The 19,663-nt window shown below is 43.4% G+C and overlaps 2 protein-coding genes across 9 annotated transcripts in view; both read right to left on the reverse strand.

Annotated features, from left to right (window-relative positions):
• Window positions 1-16,784, reverse strand: part of LOC133574945 (eukaryotic translation initiation factor 4E-binding protein 2-like) — a 40,884-nt gene extending 24,100 nt beyond the window's left edge. Inside the window, exon 1 of one of the 2 annotated variants that reach the window (XM_061927320.2) lies at window positions 16,443-16,784. In XM_061927320.2, coding sequence (XP_061783304.1) covers window positions 16,443-16,578 — 136 coding nt within the window. In that variant the 5' untranslated portion in view covers window positions 16,579-16,784. The remainder of the gene's footprint in view (window positions 1-16,442) is intronic. The other variant, XM_061927321.2, reaches the window with a different exon arrangement.
• Window positions 16,785-17,281: 497 nt separating this feature from the next.
• The window catches only part of ank1b (ankyrin 1, erythrocytic b), a 302,181-nt gene continuing 299,799 nt past the window's right edge, over window positions 17,282-19,663 (reverse strand). For all 7 annotated transcript variants that reach the window (XM_061927319.1, XM_061927314.1, XM_061927317.1 and 4 more), the window contains one exon: window positions 17,282-19,537. Coding sequence is in view for 1 of the 7 variants with exons in the window: in XM_061927313.1 (XP_061783297.1) it covers window positions 19,475-19,537 (63 nt within the window). In the remaining 6 variants the exon portion in view is untranslated. The remainder of the gene's footprint in view (window positions 19,538-19,663) is intronic.

Raw genomic sequence — 19,663 nt, forward strand, 5'->3', positions numbered from 1 at the left:
AAATGCTGTACATTATTATTACTGCATTTAGTGATGTATCGAATTTTTGGCCCCCAGTATACGACCAGAGTAAAAGTAATTCTCACAAAGTAGGAATCATTCATTATAAATCTAATATTTTCATAGCTAGAGTATTATTAACTCCTTTCTGAGCTGCCACCTTATCGTGGTAGAGGAGTTTGCGTGTCCCAAGGATCCTAGGAGCTATGTTGTCCGGGAGCTTCTATGCCCCCTGGTAGGGTCTCCCAAGACAAACAGGTCCTAGGTGAGGGATCAGACAAAGAGCAGCTCAAAGACCTTTATGAAAAGTACAAATCGAGGACCTAGATTTCCCTCGCCTGGACGTGGGTCACCGGGGCTCCCCTCTGGAGCCAGGCACAGAGGTGGGGCACGATGGTGAGCGCCTGGTGGCTGGGCCTGTCCCCATGGGGCCCGGCCGGGCTCAGCCCGAAGAGGCAACGTGGGTCCCCCCTCCAATGGGCTCACCACTCATGGGAGGGGTCATAGAGGTCGGGTGCAATGTGAGCTGGACGGCAGCCGAAGCCAGGGCACTTGGCGGTCCGATCCTCGGCTACATAAGCTAGCTCTTGGGACGTGGAACGTCATCTCGCTGGGAGGGAAGGAGCCTGAGCTGGTGTGCGAGGTGGAGAAGTTCCGGCTAGATATAGTTGGACTCACTTCAACACACGGCAAGGGCTCTGGAACCTGTTCTCTCGAGAGGGGCTGGACTCTCTTCCACTCTGGCGTTGCAAGCAATGAGAGGCGACGGTCTGGGGTGGAAATTCTTGTTGCCCCCCGGCTCAAAGCCTGCACGTTGGACTTTAACCCAGTAGACGAGAGGGTAGCTTCCCTACGCCTTCGGGTTGGGCGACGGGTCCTGACCTTTGTTTGTGCTTACGCACCAAACAGCAGCTCAGAGTACCCACTCTTTTTGGATTCCCTTGAGGGAGTACTGGAGAGTGCTCCCTCAGGTGATTCCCTTGTTCTGCTGGGGTACTTCAACGCTCATGTTGGCAACGACAGTGAAACCTGGTTGGGAAGAATGGCCGCCCGGATCTGAGCCCAAGTGGTGCTTTGTTATTGGACTTTTGTGCTCGTCACGGATTGTCCATAACAAACACAATGTTCAAACATAAGGGTGTCCATATGTGCACTTGGCACCAGGACACCCTCGGCCACAGTTCCATGATTGACTTTGTAGTTGTGTCATCGGATTTGCGGCCTCATGTTTTGGACACTCGGGTGACAAGAGGGGCAGAGCTTTCTACCGATCACCACCTGGTGGTGAGCTGGCTCCGATGGTGGGGGAGGACAGACCTGGCAGGCCAAAACGCATTGTGAGGGTCTGCTGGGAACGCCGAGCAGAGTCTCCTGTCAGAGAGAGTTTCAATTCCCACCTCCGGAAGATCTTTGAACATGTCCGGTTCACCGTGCGTGACTGCTCGCTGACTGCTCGCTGACTGCTCGCTGTTTCGAAAAAGCTAAGTATCGTTCTATTTGTGTGCTTTTAAATTGTTCTGCAGCTTTCTTTATTACTTTCTCAACATATTTAGTAGTACTATTTAACTTGCAAATCACCCGATCTCTGTCTCTCCACCCCTCCCGCAGCTAGCTAGCAACTAGCTGCTAAGCTAACGAAGCTAGCGCGGAGAAAGGCGTCGCCGGGCGCCGGTCAGAAGGAGTCTACTCCTGCACACCGTGACCAGGACTTCTCGGAAGACAGCAGGAACTTCACTCGGTGACAGAAAACACCGTGAGTATGGCTTCCTGCGCGTCTTGCACCTTTCTCACAGAGAGGCTGGCTCTGCTAGAGGGCCGTGTCCGCCAGTTAGAGCAGAGTAATCTCGTAACTTTAGATGTTGCGGACACATCTGCTAGCGTTAGCTGTAGCGAGCTAACTAGCCCAGCCTGTAGCAGTCCTAAGCGGCCTACAAGCTACGGTGTACCGGTTGAGACGCATAATAGATTTAGCTCTTTAGCTAGTCCTACACCTCAGTCTACTGGGCACCACACCTTAGTCATAGGGGACTCCATCACCCGAAACATAAAGCTTAGCAAACCAGCCACAATTAAGTGCATCCCGGGGGCCCGAGCACCTGACATTGAGGCTAATCTTAGGGAGCTAACTCGCAACAGGCCTAGTAAACACGTACGACAGGCTAATCGCACCACTAGTTATGCGAATATAGTTGTACACGTTGGCTCCAATGACACTAGAATGAGACAGTCAGAGATTACAAAGAGAAACATAGCCAGGACTTGTGATCTCGCCAGAAAGATGTCCAGGCATCGAGTAATTGTCTCTGGCCCCCTTCCTGCGAGAGGCAATGATGAGAGGTATAGCAGATTAGTCTCGCTTAACAAGTGGCTGGCTAGCTTCTGTAGACAACAGGGACTAACGTTTATTGATAATTGGCCCTCTTTCTGGGGCAAACCAGGCTTGCTGATGAAGGACGGCCTTCACCCTAACCAGGAAGGCGCCATCATCCTGTCTAAGAACATAGACTACTGTTTAAGTCACCTTTGACTAACTACACTAGAGCAAGCCCGGTCACAGGCAATTACAGAGCCTGCTAGTCCGGGTGAGGAGTCAGTTAAGCTAGAACTAGCCAGCACCAGGCTGGATAATTCCTGTACGCATAGCAATTTTCTTAGAATAACACACAACTCACATAATGTGTTTTCTGTTGTGAATGTGTCCGGGGTAGATATGCATTCTACTGAGGTGGCAAATCATGATGCGTTCAGTCGATCGCAGCATCAAGCAAACAATCTGAAAATTCCCGTCGTATCAATTCCTAGATATGGTCGAAACTATTTAAAGTGCACTACGTATAATAAACGCAACATTATTAATATTTCTACTACGGATAATTTAAACAAAAACTCGTCAAAACAGCCCAATACTTATAATATGGGCTTTTTAAACATAAGATCATTGTCTCCCAAAACGTTATTAGTTAATGAGGTCATTAGAGACAACAATCTTAACGTCATTGGTCTTAGCGAAACCTGGCTCAAACCAGACAAATTTTTTGCGCTAAATGAGGCATCTCCTCCTAACTATACGAATGCGCATATTGCCCGTCCCCTTAAAAGGGGTGGGGGGGTCGCACTAATATACAATGAAAACTTTAACCTTACCCCTAACCTAAATAATAAATACAAATCATTTGAGGTGCTTACTATGAGGTCTGTCGCACCGCTGCCTCTCGATATGGCTGTTATCTACCGCCCCCCAGGGCCCTACTCGGACTTTATTAATGAATTCTCAGAGTTCGTTGCTGATCAGGGGTGTCACCACCTCCAAAGTTATGGTACTCCCGTATACTAAAGTAATGTCCGATCATTACCTTATAAAATTCGAAGTTCTGACTCATTGTCAACAAACTAATAATAATAATAACTGCTATAGCAGCCGCAACATTAATGCCGCCACAATGATGACTCTTGCTGACCTACTGCCTTCAGTAATGGCACCATTCCCAAATTATGTCGGCTCTATTGATAACCTCACTAACAACTTTGACAATGCCCTGCGCAAAACCATTGATAGTATAGCACCGCTAAAACAAAAAAGGGCCCCTAAAAGGCGCACCCCATGGTTTACAGAGGAAACCAGAGCTCATAAATTATCATGTAGAAAGTTGGAACGCAAATGGCGCGCGACCAAGCTTGAGGTTTTCCATCAAGCATGGAGTGATAGTTTAATATCGTATAAACGCATGCTTACCTTAGCTAAAGCTAAATATAACTCAAATCTCATCCGCCTCAACAAAAACGACCCTAAATTTTTGTTTAGTACAGTAGCATCGCTAACCCAACAAGGGACTCCTCCCAATAGCTCCACCCACTCGGCAGATGACTTTATGAATTTCTTTAATAAGAAAATTTAACTCATTAGAAAGGAGATTAAAGACAACGCATCCCAGCTACAACTGGGTTCTATGAACACAGATACAACTGTATCTACGACGGATACTGCAATACAAAATAGTCTCTCTCTTTTTGATGAAATAACATTAGAGGAACTATTACAGCGTGTAAGTGGGATAAAACAAACAACATGTTTACTTGACCCACTTCCTGGGAAACTTATCAAGGAGCTTTTTGTATTATTAGGTCCATCAGTGCTAAATATTATAAACTTATCACTTTCCTCTGGCACTGTTCCCCTAGCATTCAAGAAAGCGGTTATTCATCCTCTGCTCAAAAGACCTAACCTTGATCCTGACCTCATGGTAAACTACCGACTGGTGTCCCACCTTCCCTTTATTTCGAAAATCCTCGAAAAAATTGTCGCACAGCAGCTAAATGAACACTTAGTGTCTAACAATCTCTGTGAACCTTTTCAATCCGGTTTCAGGGCAAATCACTCTACGGAGACAGCCCTCGCAAAAATGACTAATGATCTACTGCTAACGATGGATTCTGATGCGTCATCTATGTTGCTGCTTCTTGATCTTAGCGCTGCTTTCGATACCGTCGATCATAATATTTTATTAGAGCGTATCAAAACACGTATTGGTATGTCAGACTTAGCTTTGTCGTGGTTTAACTCTTATCTTACTGACAGGATGCAATGCGTCTCCCATAATAATGTGACCTCGGACTATGTTAAGGTAACGTGCGGAGTTCCTCAGGGTTCGGTTCTTGGCCCTGCACTCTTTAGGATTTACATGCTGCCGCTAGGCGACATCATACGCAAATACGGTGTTAGCTTTCATTGTTATGCTGATGACACCCAACTCTACATGCCCCTAAAGCTGACCAACACGCCGGATTGTAGTCAGCTGGAGGCGTGTCTTAATGAAATTAAACAATGGATGTCCGCTAACTTCTTGCAACTCAACGCCAAGAAAACGGAAATGCTGATTATCGGTCCTGCTAAACACCGACATTTATTTAATAATACCACCTTAACATTTGACAACCAAACAATTACACAAGGCGAATCAGTAAAGAATCTGGGTATTATCTTCGACCCAACTCTCTCGTTTGAATCACACATTAAGAGTGTTACTAAAACGGCCTTCTTTCATCTCCGTAATATCGCTAAAATTCATTCTATTTTATCCACTAGCGACGCAGAGATCATTATTCATGCGTTCGTTACGTCTCGTCTCGACTACTGTAACGTATTATTTTCGGGTCTCCCTATGTCTAGCATTAAAAAATTACAGTTGGTACAAAATGCGGCTGCTAGACTTTTGACAAGAACAAGAAAGTTTGATCATATTACGCCTATACTGGCTCACCTGCACTGGCTTCCTGTGCACTTAAGATGTGACTTTAAGGTTTTACTACTTACGTATAAAATACTACACGGTCTAGCTCCGTCCTATCTTGTCGATTGCATTGTACCATATGTCCCGGCAAGAAATCTGCGTTCAAAGAACTCCGGCTTATTAGTGATTCCCAGAGCCCAAAAAAAGTCTGCGGGCTATAGAGCGTTTTCTATTCGGGCTCCAGTACTATGGAATGCCCTCCCGGTAACAATTAGAGATGCTACCTCAGTAGAAGCATTTAAGTCCCATCTTAAAACTCATTTGTATACTCTAGCCTTTAAATAGCCCCCCTGTTAGACCAGTTGATCTGCCGTTTCTTTTCTTTTCTCCTCTGCTCCCCTTTTCCTTGAGGGAGGGGGGGGCACAGGTCCGGTGGCCATGGATGAAGTGCTGGCTGTCCAGAGTCGGGACCCGAGGTGGACCGCTCGCCTGTGCATCGGCTGGGAACATCTCTGCCCTGCTGACCCGTCTCCGCTCGGGATGGTGTCCTGCTGGCCCCACTATGGACTGGACTCTTACTATTATGTTGGATCCACTATGGACTGGACTCTCACAATATTATGTCAGACCCACTCGACATCCATTGCTTTCGGTCTCCCCTAGAGGGGGGGGGGGGTTACCCACATATGCGGTCCTCTCCAAGGTTTCTCATTGTCATTCACATCGACGTCCCACTGGGGTGAGTTTTTCCTTGCCCGTATGTGGGCTTTGTACCGAGGATGTCGTTGTGGCTTGTGCAGCCCTTTGAGACACTTGTGATTTAGGGCTATATAAATAAAGATTGATTGATTGATTGATGTCACGAGGGAGGTGCTGGACATTGAATCCGAGTGGACCATGTTCCGTGCCTCTATTGTCGAGGCGGCTGATTGGAACTGTGGCCGCAAGGTGGTTGGTGCCTGTCGAGCGGTAATCCTAGAGCCCGCTGGTGGACACCAGCAGTGAGGGATGCCGTCAAGCTGAAAAAAGAGTCCTATCGGGTCCTTTTGGCTCATGGGACTCCAGAGGCAGCGGACCGGTACCGACAGGCCAAGCTAAGTACGGCTTCAGCGGTCGCGGAGGCAAAAACTCGGACATGGTAGGGGTTTGGTGAAGCCATGGAAAACGACTTCCGGGCGGCTTTGAAGCGATTCTGGACCACCATTCGTCACCTCGGGGGGGGGTGCACTGTCAACACCGTATATGGTGAGGATGGTGTGCTGCTGACCTCTACTGCGGCTGTTGTGGATCGGTGGAGGGAATACTTCGAAGACCTCCTCAATCCCACCAACACGTGGGCACTGATAGGAAGCAGTGCCTGGGGAATCTGTGGTGGGCTCTCCTATTTCTGGGGCTGAGGTTGCCGAGGTCGTTAAAAAGCTCCTCGGTGGCAAGGCCCCGGTGTTGGATGAGATCCACCTGGAGTTCCTTAAGGCTCTGGAGGCTGTCTTGATTGACAAGACTGCAACATTGCGTGGACATCGGGGGCGGTACCTCTGGATTGGCAGACCGGGGTGGTGGTTCCTCTCTTTAAGAAGGGGAACCGGAGGGTGTGTTCCAACTATCGTGGGATCACACTCCTCAGCCTTCCCGGTAAGGTCTATTCAGGTGTACTGGAGAGGAGGCTACGCCGGATAGTCAAACCTCGGATCCAGGAGGAACAGTGTGGTTTTCGTCCTGGTCGTGGAACGGTAAACCAGCTCTATACTCTCGGCTGGGTCCTTGAGGGTGCATGGGAGTTTGTCCAACCAGTCAACATGTGCTTTGTGGACTTGGAGAAGGCATTCGACCGTGTCCCCTGGGAAGTCCTGTGGGGAGTGCTCAGAGAGTATGGGTATCGGACTGTCTGATTGTGGCGGTCCGCTCCCTGTATGATCAGTGTCAGAGCTTGGTCCGCATTGCCGGCAGTAAGTCGGACCCGTTTCCAGTGAGGGTTGGACTCCGCCAAGGCTGCCCTTTGTCACCGATTCTGTTCATAACTTTTATGGACATAATTTCTATGCGCAGTCAGGGCATTGAGGGGGATCTGGTTTGGTGGCTGCAGGATTAGGTCTCTGCTTTTTGCAGATGATGTGGTCCTGATAGCTTCAACTAGCCAGGATATTCAGCTCTCACTGGATCGGTTCGCAGCAGAGTGTGAAGCGACTGGGATGAGAATCAGCACCTCCAAGTCCGAGTCCATGGTTCTCGCCTGGGAAAGGGTGGAGTGCCATCTCCAGGTTGGGGAGGAGATCTTGCCCCAATTGGAGGAGTTCAAGTACCTAGGAGTCTTGTTCACGAGTGAAGGAAGAGTGGATCATGAGATCGACAGGCGAATCGGTGCGGCGTCTTCAGTAATGCGGACGCTATATCGATCCGTTGTGGTGAAGAAGGAGCTGAGCCGGAAGGCAAAGCTCTCAATTTACCGGTCGATATACGTTCTCCTCCTCACCTATGGTCATGAGCTTTGGGTTATGACCGAAAGGATAAGATCACGGGTACAAGCGGCCGAAATGAGTTTCTTCCACCGGGTGGCGGGTCTCTCCTTTAGAGATAGGGTGAGAAGCTCTGTCATCCGGGAAGAGCTCAAAGAAAAGCCGCTGCTCCTCCACATTGAGATGAGCCAGATGAGGTGGTTCGGGCATCTGCTCAGGATGCCACCCGAACGCCTCCCCAGGGAGGTGTTTAGGGCACGTCCTGACCGGCAGGAGGCCACGGGGAAGACCAAGGACACGTTGGGAAGACTATGTCTCCCGGCTGACTTGGGAACGCCTCGGGATCCCCCGGGAGGAGCTGGACGAAGTGGCTGGGGAGAGGGAAGTCTGGGCTTCTCTGCTTAGGCTGCTGCCCCCGCGACCCGACCTCGGATAAGCGAAAAAAAATGGATGGATGGATGGAGTATTAAAACACTTTTAACTACCTTCTTAAAAAGTTCATCAACATTATAGGAACCCTCTACTGTAAACATGAAATTTAGTCACCTTTTACACTCTTTTAATCCAATATAGTAATGCTGAACCCATCAGTGACCATGATACTGAACAGCACGCTCTGATTGGTTTGGTCTCCTCTCAAGGCCGATACTACTGTAGTAATAATATTCGTATTTTTTTAAAGCCATTTTATGCTTGAAAATGCTTAATTTAGGACCCAAAAATGTTAGAATGGTTTAAATGTTTTTTTTTAAATATAAAACAAAAATCTGCCAGGTGGTGAAGCCCCAATATCTGAAGCGCAATGTGGCAGGGGATGATTGTATCCCCGAGCAAGGCTACGGCGGATGTTTTTGAAAAGTGAAAAGACCAGAAAGTTTACCGATAATGAAAAAAATTTGAGCAAGCCATTCAGTTATTGACCTGTATATTTTTTTATATTGTTGGAATGCCTATGATAAATAAGTATTTATTTTTTTAAATAATTGTCTTATTCTTTGAAGAACAAATATTAATTTCTGCATTTGAAATGCCTCAATTTTAATGAGTTTACACAGTCATAGCCAGCAATGCAATGGTAATAATAATTGACATAAACATGTATTACTGTATTTCAGTTTTCGGCCCTTGTAAGTTGCAACTTTGCAAACATCTAAAAAAATATTTTTCATTTTGTCAGTATAGGATGTTGTGCGTAAAATTTTGAGAAGACATTATTCTAATCCGTTTTGGAATAGGGCTGTAAAATACCAAAAAGCAAAAAAAGGAAACACTGTCGTGTGAATACTTTCCGGATGCACAGCAGTTGCCCAAGTCAACAATTTCACCTATTTTCTGGGACTGTAACACACATTGAGGGAACTGGGTGCATATTTTATCTGTGCAAATCAGTCCCACCTGCTATTTTTACAGGACACAATATCAGTCCATTAGCAACACAAGGACATTGCAGCAACTTTCGCACAGCTACAGAAAATGTTAGCACCCATCTATACATTACTGTTCTATACAGCTTATCCTCATTATGGTCATAGGGGAGCTGCAGCCTATCCTAAATAGATGTTTTCAGGCCCCTAGTTCACACTCACACCTATCGACAAATATCAAGTCCACCTAACCTATCACGCTAGTTTTTGGGATGTGAAGGAAAGCTGGAGGACCTGAAAAAAAACATGCAAGCATGAAGAGAACATGCAAACTCCACAAAAATGTTCGATTATCGATTAGAACCACTCATCTACCAGTTAGATGTGCTAACCATGTGTATCATCCAATGTGCTTTCATATGGAGTAGAGTCAAAATATTATAAACTGCTCTCAGTACGAGGCAGTGTGGTTATACACTTTTCCAACAACAAACATACTGTAGAATTCTGTCCGTGTCAAAATTGAGCATTATCATCTTTGAAATGATGCAATACTTGAAGATTGTGCAAGTTGAAGTAATGTTTTTCCACACATTTTCTCAAAGATTGTAATGAATAACAAAACAGTTGATCATTAACTTGAAAAACTGATAGGACTGTGGATCAATGCTCCTATACAGTGTAGTGGAGAGATGTCCAAACATACTGAAAACTCAACGGATGTGAGACCCCAAGTCCCAACCATTAAATATGAGTGGTGGTCAAGCTAGCTCTGTTCTCAAAGGGTACTTGGCGCCATTTAGCCTTTCTCAAAGAAAAAATGCCCTATGATTGTGTTGTTTTCGGCTGTACTAATCGTTCAAATCACAAAAAGGATAAACGTTTCTTCAGAGTTCCTCTAGAGGTAATCAAAAAGAGCGGAAGCAACGACGAGAAAAGCAGCTCACACTCCAGTCCAAGGGAGCAGAGTCGAAGAATGCATGAGTTTGCAGTGATCACTTTGTTAAAGGTTTGTTTGATATACTTTTAACATTTATTATTTCCCATATAAGTATTATCTTGATATTATTTGTATTTCTTAAACACGTTTGCTATGAGTGTTTTGAAAAGCACCAACTCGGCAAGTCTAAATAAAAGAAAGCAAATGTGAGCAAAACCTAAAAGAGTTCAGCTTTTACCAAAGGCAACCATCATAAATGAAGCTTTCAGCACATACACAATGTTGACATCTTTACTTATATTTTGATAAAGACGGGGGAAAAACATGTTACTCGTAAACGGCGCGTGCAACAGCAACAAACCTTGCAGTAGACGCGAAGTTAAATCATGAAATGCAACTTTACCTAGGGATGATACTCGAAACCGGTTTTCCCGGTTGTTCGATAAGAAAAGAACCGAATCCTCGGACTCAAATCCCTTTTTGAGAACCGGTACCCGTTATCGAGACCACTATAGTAAAGAAAAAGAGTTGGTTCTTTATTTGAATCCCTGGGAACGAATCCCATCCCGACCAGAAATACCCCTTGAGACATCACAAGAAATTACGTCACGTAGCTCAGTCATTAGGCGCAGATAGGGAAAGCAGGAAAAACAATGGACCGGAAAAAGCGCTCCAAGGTGTAATAAAGTTAAAAACAAAAAGTATAATCCAATTAATAACTTTACTGAGAGATTTGAGCAGGGTACAAACACATGACGAACACTTTTACGACCAACCGGAAACATAGCAACCAGGCTAGCAACGCACCTCCTTTACGGCAGCTGTCGCAACGTTCTTAGAGCAACCGCAGCACATACATATATATACAACATATATGACATGATCTCCCTTTTTTAACTTTTGTTTTTCTTTCCTTGTAAACAAAACAAAATCACACTATATATGTGTTGTCTGTCTAATTATAAATAATGCAGACGAGGCGTGGTGGCTGAGTTCTTGACGTTTACTTTCACAGCGTGCTCATAACCTCATTCATAGCTGCCGACTGGCGACATGCAACAACACTTTTCGGGGCTACCGCGCATGCTCGTCACTCCCGTTGCATGCTGGGTAGGGTAGTTGTTATATTCCCTAGCGCATAACATTGTTCCCCCTATAAAGAAATAATGTTAACTCAATAAAGTGTATTTCTTTTTTTAGCTTTAACTTTTCATTTTTTAGCATTGTAACCACATTTGCAAACAACTTTTCTCTTCATAGAATGTTCTTTCAATAAAGAAATAAAGTGCACAAATGTTAAAGATCATAACAAACAGTTACCGTATTTTCCGCACTATTAGCCGCACCTAAAAACCACAAATTTTCTCAAAAGCTGACAGTGCGCCTTTTAACCCGGTGCGCTTTATATATGGATAAATATTAAGATTCATTTTCATAAAGTTTCAGTCTCGCAACTACGGTAAACAGCCGCCATCTTTTTTCCCCGTAGAAGAAGCGCGCGGTGCATGCTGGGATATGTGACGTTTCATTTCCATTTGTGTGTTTATGTAAAGACCCCAAAATGGCTCCTATTAAGTGTGTTGTCTGTCTAATTATAAATAATGCAGACGAGGCGTGTTAACTGAGTTCTCAACGTTTACTCACAGCGTGCTCATAACCACATTCTAACTCCCAGCATACAACAACGCTTCTCAGGGCTACCGCGCATGCTCGTCACTATCGTTGCATGCTGGGTAGTGTAGTTGTTATATTTGCTAGCTCATAACATCACATTAAGAGACACGCTTAAGCGCTTAATTCAATACTCGCCGTCATTCCGGGTGGATTGACAAAAGACCTCAAGCCGCTAGATATTGGTGTCAACAGGGCATTCGAAGCTAGACTGCTAACTGCGTGGGAACAGTGGATGACGAAGAAGCGCGCGGTGCATGCTGGGATATGTGACGTTTCATTTCCATTTGTGTGTTTATGTAAAGACCCCAAAATGGCTCCTATTAAGTGTGTTGTCTGTCTAATTATAAATAATGCAGACGAGGCGTGTTAACTGAGTTCTCAACGTTTACTCACAGCGTGCTCATAACCACATTCTAACTCCCAGCATACAACAACGCTTCTCAGGGCTACCGCGCATGCTCGTCACTATCGTTGCATGCTGGGTAGTGTAGTTGTTATATTTGCTAGCTCATAACATCACATTAAGAGACACGCTTACGCGCTTAATTCAATACTCGCCGTCATTCCGGGTGGATTGACAAAAGACCTCCAGCCGCTAGATATTGGTGTCAACAGGGCATTCGAAGCTAGACTGCTAATTGCGTGGGAACAGTGGATGACAGAAGGCGAACACACCTTCACTAAGACAGGGAGACAGCGCCAGACGACGCCAACATCACCTTCACTAAGACAGGGAGACAGCGCACGACATACGCCAACATCTGCCAGTGGATCGTAAATGCCTGGGCAGATATTTCGGTCACAACTGTGGTCCGAGCTTTCCGGAAGGCAGGATTCACAGAACTGCTGGACAACAGCGACACTGACTCCGATGACTTCGACGAGACGGAACCGGCCATTTTGGATCCCACATTTGCCCAACTTTTCAATTCGGACACCGAAGACGAAGAATTCGAAGGATTTACGAATGAAGAATAACTTCAGAAAGTGAGCGCTATGTTTATTTTGTGTGTTGTGACATTAACGTTCGAGCAACATTATGTTGCTATTGCTCTGCACTACTTTGAATTTGACTATGTTTGTGATTGCACATTTGCGTACATTTTGGGACAGAGTTGTTAGAACGCTGGTTTTTAATATATTATTAAAGTTTGACTGACCTATCTGACTGTTTTTTTGACATTCCCTTTAGCGCAGCGTAGGCGCGGCTTATAGTCCGGGGCGGCTTATAGGTGGACAAAGTTTTGAAATATGCCATTCATTGAAGGTGCGGCTAATAACCCGGGGCGGCTTATAGTGCGGAAAATACGGTACGTCAAATAGCAGCAGAAGTGCACTTTTTGGAGAGCTGTATTATTTCAAGTTTTGTGCCCAAGGGACTGATTTTATTTAACACTCTATTATTATTTATACACCTATAGTGATCACAGAGACAGGTTGTTTTTGTGTTACTGTATATATTTGTTTTTCTGAAAAATCCCACTTAATATACAACAGTCAATATTTATTTATTTTATTTTATTTTTTTAGGGGAGTAACAGTCAATATTTATTTATTTATTAGATTTTATTTTTTTCTTATATAATAAAAGTGAGCTTTTGTTAAACCAAATATTGTGTGTTTTTTTCCATATACAACAACCTATCTGGACTCGATAAGAGAATCGATAAGGAATCGGTTCAATAAGAGGATTCGATAATAGGCTCGAACTCGATAATTTCTTATCAAACATCATCCCTAACTTTACCCGAGCAAAAACGAGGCATATTTATCCGGGAGTCTTGATACCAATTTCCTTCACCCAGCCACACACAAAGAAGTTGCTGACCTCCATTATTTTCTAAGTTTCCATCGGTTTTGTTGAGTAGAATGACGTCTGGCGATGTGTCTGGGAATGCGACCAACGTATAATCCTTGATATCACTCGACAAATCTATTTTTGATAAAGTAGAGGGATCTATACCATTGCATAGCTAGATTTTTTTGCTCAGAACTCCTTTTTGCATGAAGATTTAAGCTTCTTTTGTACTCAGATAATTCACACGCTGCTCGCTGTACAACAGCCATCTTAGCTAGGTTGACCACAAAATGATTTCTACTTCCGGGGCAGATGTCAAGTGATGGAATAAAAGCAATATAACCCTCATTTTTAATGTGTGGCGGCTTTTATTTCACTATGGCTCTGCGACACAATTAATAACATTCAGGGGAAACCCTGCATATTTTCAAGGCTTTTGCGAGCTATGTAAAATTATGTGGTGAGTCAAATGTGGCCCCCGGCCGGGCCTTAGGTTGATATCTGTGGTCTAGTGGGATTCAAGATTGACTCAATACTGTATATTTAAATATTATCCGCCCAGTGTGCGCGGCACGCAAATACGCTAAACGATAACGTTCATAGAGGGCAACAAAAGTATGGGCTGCCGGCCAAAAATACCCTACGAGATTAAGACCCCGACCCCTGCACTAGACAAAACAAATCCATCTAGCAGCGCAAATCTGATTCTTGTGAATGTCTAAAATCTGTTGCTGTTTAAATTTATGTTGCCCAAAAGTTGATATAATTGCAATGTGAGACAGTCTTCAGTACCTAGCAGTAAAGGTATCTCCAAAACTACAAGGATGGCTGCCAGGGCAAGGACAACATTTTAGTCAGCGTGAGGGGGCGGGGTGAGGAGGGGTGCATTTGCATCTAATAATTCCGCCTCTAAAAAATGTCTTGTTTCCACAGGGAGAAAAAAACTGTAAGATAGGTCTGTGCAGCAAAATCCATACAGAATTTGGACCAAAGAACCCCTATTAAATGTAATGTAGACCACAAAGAAGTGTTTTAGATGTTTTAAAAAAATCCTAATATGACCTAGGGCTGGGCAGTATACCGGTATTAAGGTAAATACCGGTATAGTTTAGAAAGTGGTATATATTTGAGACAATACCGTCATACAGGTATCTTTTCATGTGCCTTTGTTACGACCGTTCGCTCTTCTCTGAGCCTGAGGGGCGAAGCACAGAACCTTCCTTTGGCTCAACCCCGCCCTTGTGTTTTTACGTAAGCTTCTCTGACGCCCAATGGCGCACCAAAACCAACCTTTTGAAAGAATATGGCGGCCTCGCGCCGACTTCACGACTCAAGAGTGATGCAATGCTTTGGTCACTGACTGCATTTGGCTATTGGTGAGTGACTACAGCTTTATTTACACATACACCAATTTGCTTTAGAACCTATATCTCTCCTTGTAGAGACTTTATCACCAATCTCATCTTTGATAACCGAAAACTGTGCTACCGAAAAAGGATGTAAACAAAACTCACGCCATTGTGACTGTCTCAAGCGTTGTCAGTATATCTGCAATGTGGATGTAATTTTTATATATTGTGCAGACATACCTGTGGAAAGCCATATTGGAGACTTTTTTGTGTCTTGGAAAATCTGAGATGAAAACAAGCAGCAGTCACCGTCCTCAGCCAGCAGTGACGGCTGCTGCCGGTCAGCTGGTGCTGCTGCGTCGGCAGCTACATGCTAGTATGAATGCTAGTTACATCGACAAGGAGCAGAGGAGAACGCTACTCTGGCAGAGTTTACTGATTCAATGTTATCAACAAAAGTAACAAGTTAAATATTTGCCTCTGCTAAATGGACAGCCACCGCATGCAGGACATCTAACATCTGTGAAGACCAAGTCCTGCAAGAAGATGTCATTCATATCACCACAGCTGATCTGTTGTACCTTGAAGATGCACAATTACAGCAAGGATAAAGCAACTGCACTACACAAACAAGAGCATCAACTTGCAACTACAGACTAAATGTGCATTCATTTGCTTCCTGAAGAACGTTGGACATCTGTAAGTAATCACAACGAGCTGGGGTCGCATTGTATATATAAAAAAAAGATCAGCATTGTCATTTGAAAAAGGTAAGCAAGCTTGTTTGTGTCAACAACTGTTTAAACTAAAGAAGAGTAAAAGGTGCACTATGTGTAGTTGTTTATGAGTGTGTTTACTACATTATTGATTAAAAAACTGTATCTTGTTATTATTGCAAACTGCAAAGACTTTCAAACTGTACACTTAATTTTTACTACACTTATTTGACCAAGTTTTGAGCAAATCAATTACTTGCAGTTTAGTGAAACATTTAAAAAACATTTCTGTATGGCATTCTGACTACTAAATTGCATTTGTACTCAAATATTGGGGTATTTTCTTCAGCAAATTGTATTTATGCAAGCCAATAATAACCCATGATTCATCATTAATAATCACAGGTTTAGAGTGTGAGTAATCTGTTAAAAAAATAATCACATAATAGTCCTAATATATATATCTGACACATAGATACATATCAATTGAAAAAATACAATACAACACAAACATGTAATAATTGCAGTTCATAGTGAGCAAACTACAGGCATTTATTGCAATGCTTCCAGAAACAAGATAAATACCTTGTGTCACATAATTGGTATCAACATTTAAGTTTTTTGTCTTTAAATTGTATCTTTTTGCTCTAGTTTTTCCATTTTAGCGGTTGCTTTTAAATTATTATTTGTACAATGTGGAACGTGACAAAAATGCCCCGCAGGACACATTTGAGAGACTCTGCTATAAAGTAGAGCGTTAAAGACAGCTGTGACAACAACAAGCGAGGTCACCACTCAGCTTTTTTTAGTAACATAACATAAGTGTACAGAACATTGTAATTGAGTCTATTTCAGGGTTTAAAGACATTAATTCGTGATTTTTTTCTTGACAAAGTCAGACAAACTGACGGCCGTGTTACCTCCAGGCGTAGTGCTGAACATGGTCCCCCCGGGGGTGGTGGAGTATTCCTGGGGCATGTGAGCAGCCTCGAGGACGGCAACCCGCCTGACAGCTGGTATATCCCGGCTTCCACTCGTTTGACCTGCCGCTGACATGTCGTCACTGGAGGTTGTCAGAACTTTAAAAAAAACTTTTAGTAAAATGAAAAAAAACCCAGGTTAACTCTAGTTTTCGTCTCCAACTGGGTTTACCTCGTGCCTCCACGTGCAAGCGACACATCAAAACACCCACAAGCTCCTCCTACAGAGGCGGACTGTGATTGGCTGAAAGCAGGGGCGTCACACATAGCGGAAGCTGTAGTTTTTTTTGCCCCCGAGTGCGAAAGTCAAGCCGCAACACAGTTTTCAACTCCCTTTGTAAAAATAAACCGTCAAATCGTACGTAATAAATGTTTAAACCTACTTTTAACTGTATATCTTTTATGTAGCACATTTTGTCGCGGAAACATTAATTGAACCCGGGTCAGACTCAGCAGTCAGGACATGCATCGCTTCCTCCAGTAGATGAAAGGAAAAAAGAACATTCAATTGAGTACAATTACAAATGGCTAAAATAATTAATAAAAAAAACTATTATGTAGAATACTTTGACTGAAAACAAATCAATTAAATGGCAGTGACAACCATATGCCGCTATGTACATTCGATTGAGTAAGTTTATAATTAGTAAAATGCAACAACAAAAATTCTAGTAGATGAACGCGAACGTTACAAAACATCCTTAGTGTACAGTAGGCATATTCTGGCAAACATACAACAAATGTAAAACATTTTCCCTCAATGCAAAGAAGACAACATCTATGTCACATCTTTGTTTATTAAATGGTTTGAGCTGGTGTACAGGGTAAGATGAGCTATACATATCTTTAGGTCAGAATGGTTCTGATTAAAAGGCTTGTATACATTTCTTGTTTTTTTTCTTCATTAAATCATATTTTGGGCCAGGGGGGCAATATAAAAGAAAATAAAACAAGTGGTCAAAGCTACAAAGCCTCTACATTTCCCACTGAGTGGGTGTCGGCTAACTAGACAATGCTTAAAGAACATCTATAACAACTCTAAGAGGGTGCATAGCATTCTAATGAAATACTGTATATTTTGTCATATATAATTTTTATACACATATTTTCATAAAAACTTTTTTTGTGCATGGGTGCAGTTGCATTCCTTAGGATAGAGTAATATGATATTGCGTTTACATTGTCATGTATCCATTCTAAAGGAGTATAAGTGAGCTCTATTCTTCTCGACAGTATTTTTTTTACAATACTTTTTAAAGTACATCGTAGTTTCAACTTTCGAGTGGCATGCCTGCAAAAACGTTCTTTTTATTTTTTACATGATCCGACAAGTTTGAGAACCAATCATCTCTCACACATAAACAAAGCATCATACTTAGACCTACAGTATAGACCTACAGTATATAAAAAGAAAACATGTAACAGGACAAAACAGTCCACCAACATTGTCATTCTCGAAGAGTAGGGCTCTGCACAAAAACAACAAGTAGACCAAACTAAAACCTGAGTGGAAAAAGTGAAACATATCTAATGAGGCTATCACGCATGCAGAAAATGTGTCATGTGCAAAAATAATTTGTTCATTCATTCTGTCAATCTCACAAATGCAGGCTACAGTATCATTGACAGTACTTATGGACGGTGTGTTTGTGGACGTATGCTACCATAATATGACTCCACCCGGCATAATCCATCAGGTGTCTGCATAAAACGTAGGCAAAAAAACAGCGTGTCTTGATCCACGAGGTATTTGAACATATACCGACACAAAGACAACAAATGGTAATTATTCATTGTATGTCTGCTATTGTAACATAAAACTAGTTGATCGTTTGCTACACCGAATGCTGTCTGGTGTGATCTTGTGTCAGCGTGGGGTCAAAGCCCATGCAGTACACATGTTCCAGTGTTGTCCAGGCGATTTAAAAAACAAGGTACAAGTCTACTTTCCCGCGGTGCATTTTATTGCTGTGGCAAATTTACACTTTCCGCGCGACCCTGTCCATGCAGTCCTTCATGATATGATTGTGTGATGTGTGTGTGCTTCTGTTTTATGTCGACAGATCACAAGTCTGGGGTCGGTGAGAGCGAGACAATCACAGTGCTGCCTTTTGCTGCACGTTTCCCTCGCACAATCATGTGTCAAAGCAGCACAATGGCATTCTAGGAACCCTCGCAATCGCGGCATACTTTGCCTCACACATGCGGCACACTGACTTTTAGACATTGAGTGGAAGGGAAAGCGCTGCGGATGATGCCCTGGATTGTTCTGCATATCAAGTGAGGCTACTGGTTCGGGTTGGAATGATATTGGCTACCGGGAGAAAGAAGATAGAGAAGAGTGGACAAATGTAAACTTCGCTGCACATCGCAATCAAGCAAAAAAAGATTCCAGTTCTTCCAAAAAAACTAAAACTAAAACGCTTTCGATCGGACAACAAGGAAGGCAAATTCAGCACAAGAGGACATTCGTTTTTCATTCCAGAGCTGCTCAGCACGCCGTGACATCACAGAGCTTTGGCGGGGAAAGCATGCACACGCGTTCACACAGCAGAGAGCGCATATACAGTACCACACACGGAGAACAAAAAGGGTCCACTGAAAAGAAGCGATGGCAGGCTTCAACCTGAAAGCACTTTTTTAAGCTGCAGTATTATGTTCTACCTTGTACTCCCTTCAGTTTGTAGATAATGACAAAAGGTCAAAGGTCATGCACCAGCAGTCGTCATGCAGTTACAGTTCACAGGAAGCACTTTTTGTTGTCTTGTTTTCAGTGACATTTGTTCTTTTTAAGATGGTTTTCTAGAAAAATCCTCATGCCTTAGTTAATGTGATACTTTACAAATGTTATAAAACTACAAGTTAAACTCTCACACCCTTTTTATCTGTATGTGTGTCTGTGTCACATGTTGAGGTTCATTTTATGAGTGTCATTTTGTAGTTTGGTAGTCCTTGCCGTTCTCTATTGTTGCTCACTTTCCTTTGCGCGCCGGATGTGATTTTGTCGAGGAACTTTTGGCAGTGTCTCTCTTGTCCTACAAGACACACAAGTGACACACAATAAAGCAGAGCTCACAGTTTAACTCCCTCACAAAAGGACTCCCAAAACACAAAGTGGTATACAAACGTAAAAAATGAGGAACCGCTCTTATCGATTTTAT

The sequence above is a fragment of the Nerophis lumbriciformis genome, linkage group LG32 (genome assembly GCF_033978685.3).
Source record: "Nerophis lumbriciformis linkage group LG32, RoL_Nlum_v2.1, whole genome shotgun sequence".
In the NCBI taxonomy this organism is placed as follows: domain Eukaryota; kingdom Metazoa; phylum Chordata; class Actinopteri; order Syngnathiformes; family Syngnathidae; genus Nerophis; species Nerophis lumbriciformis.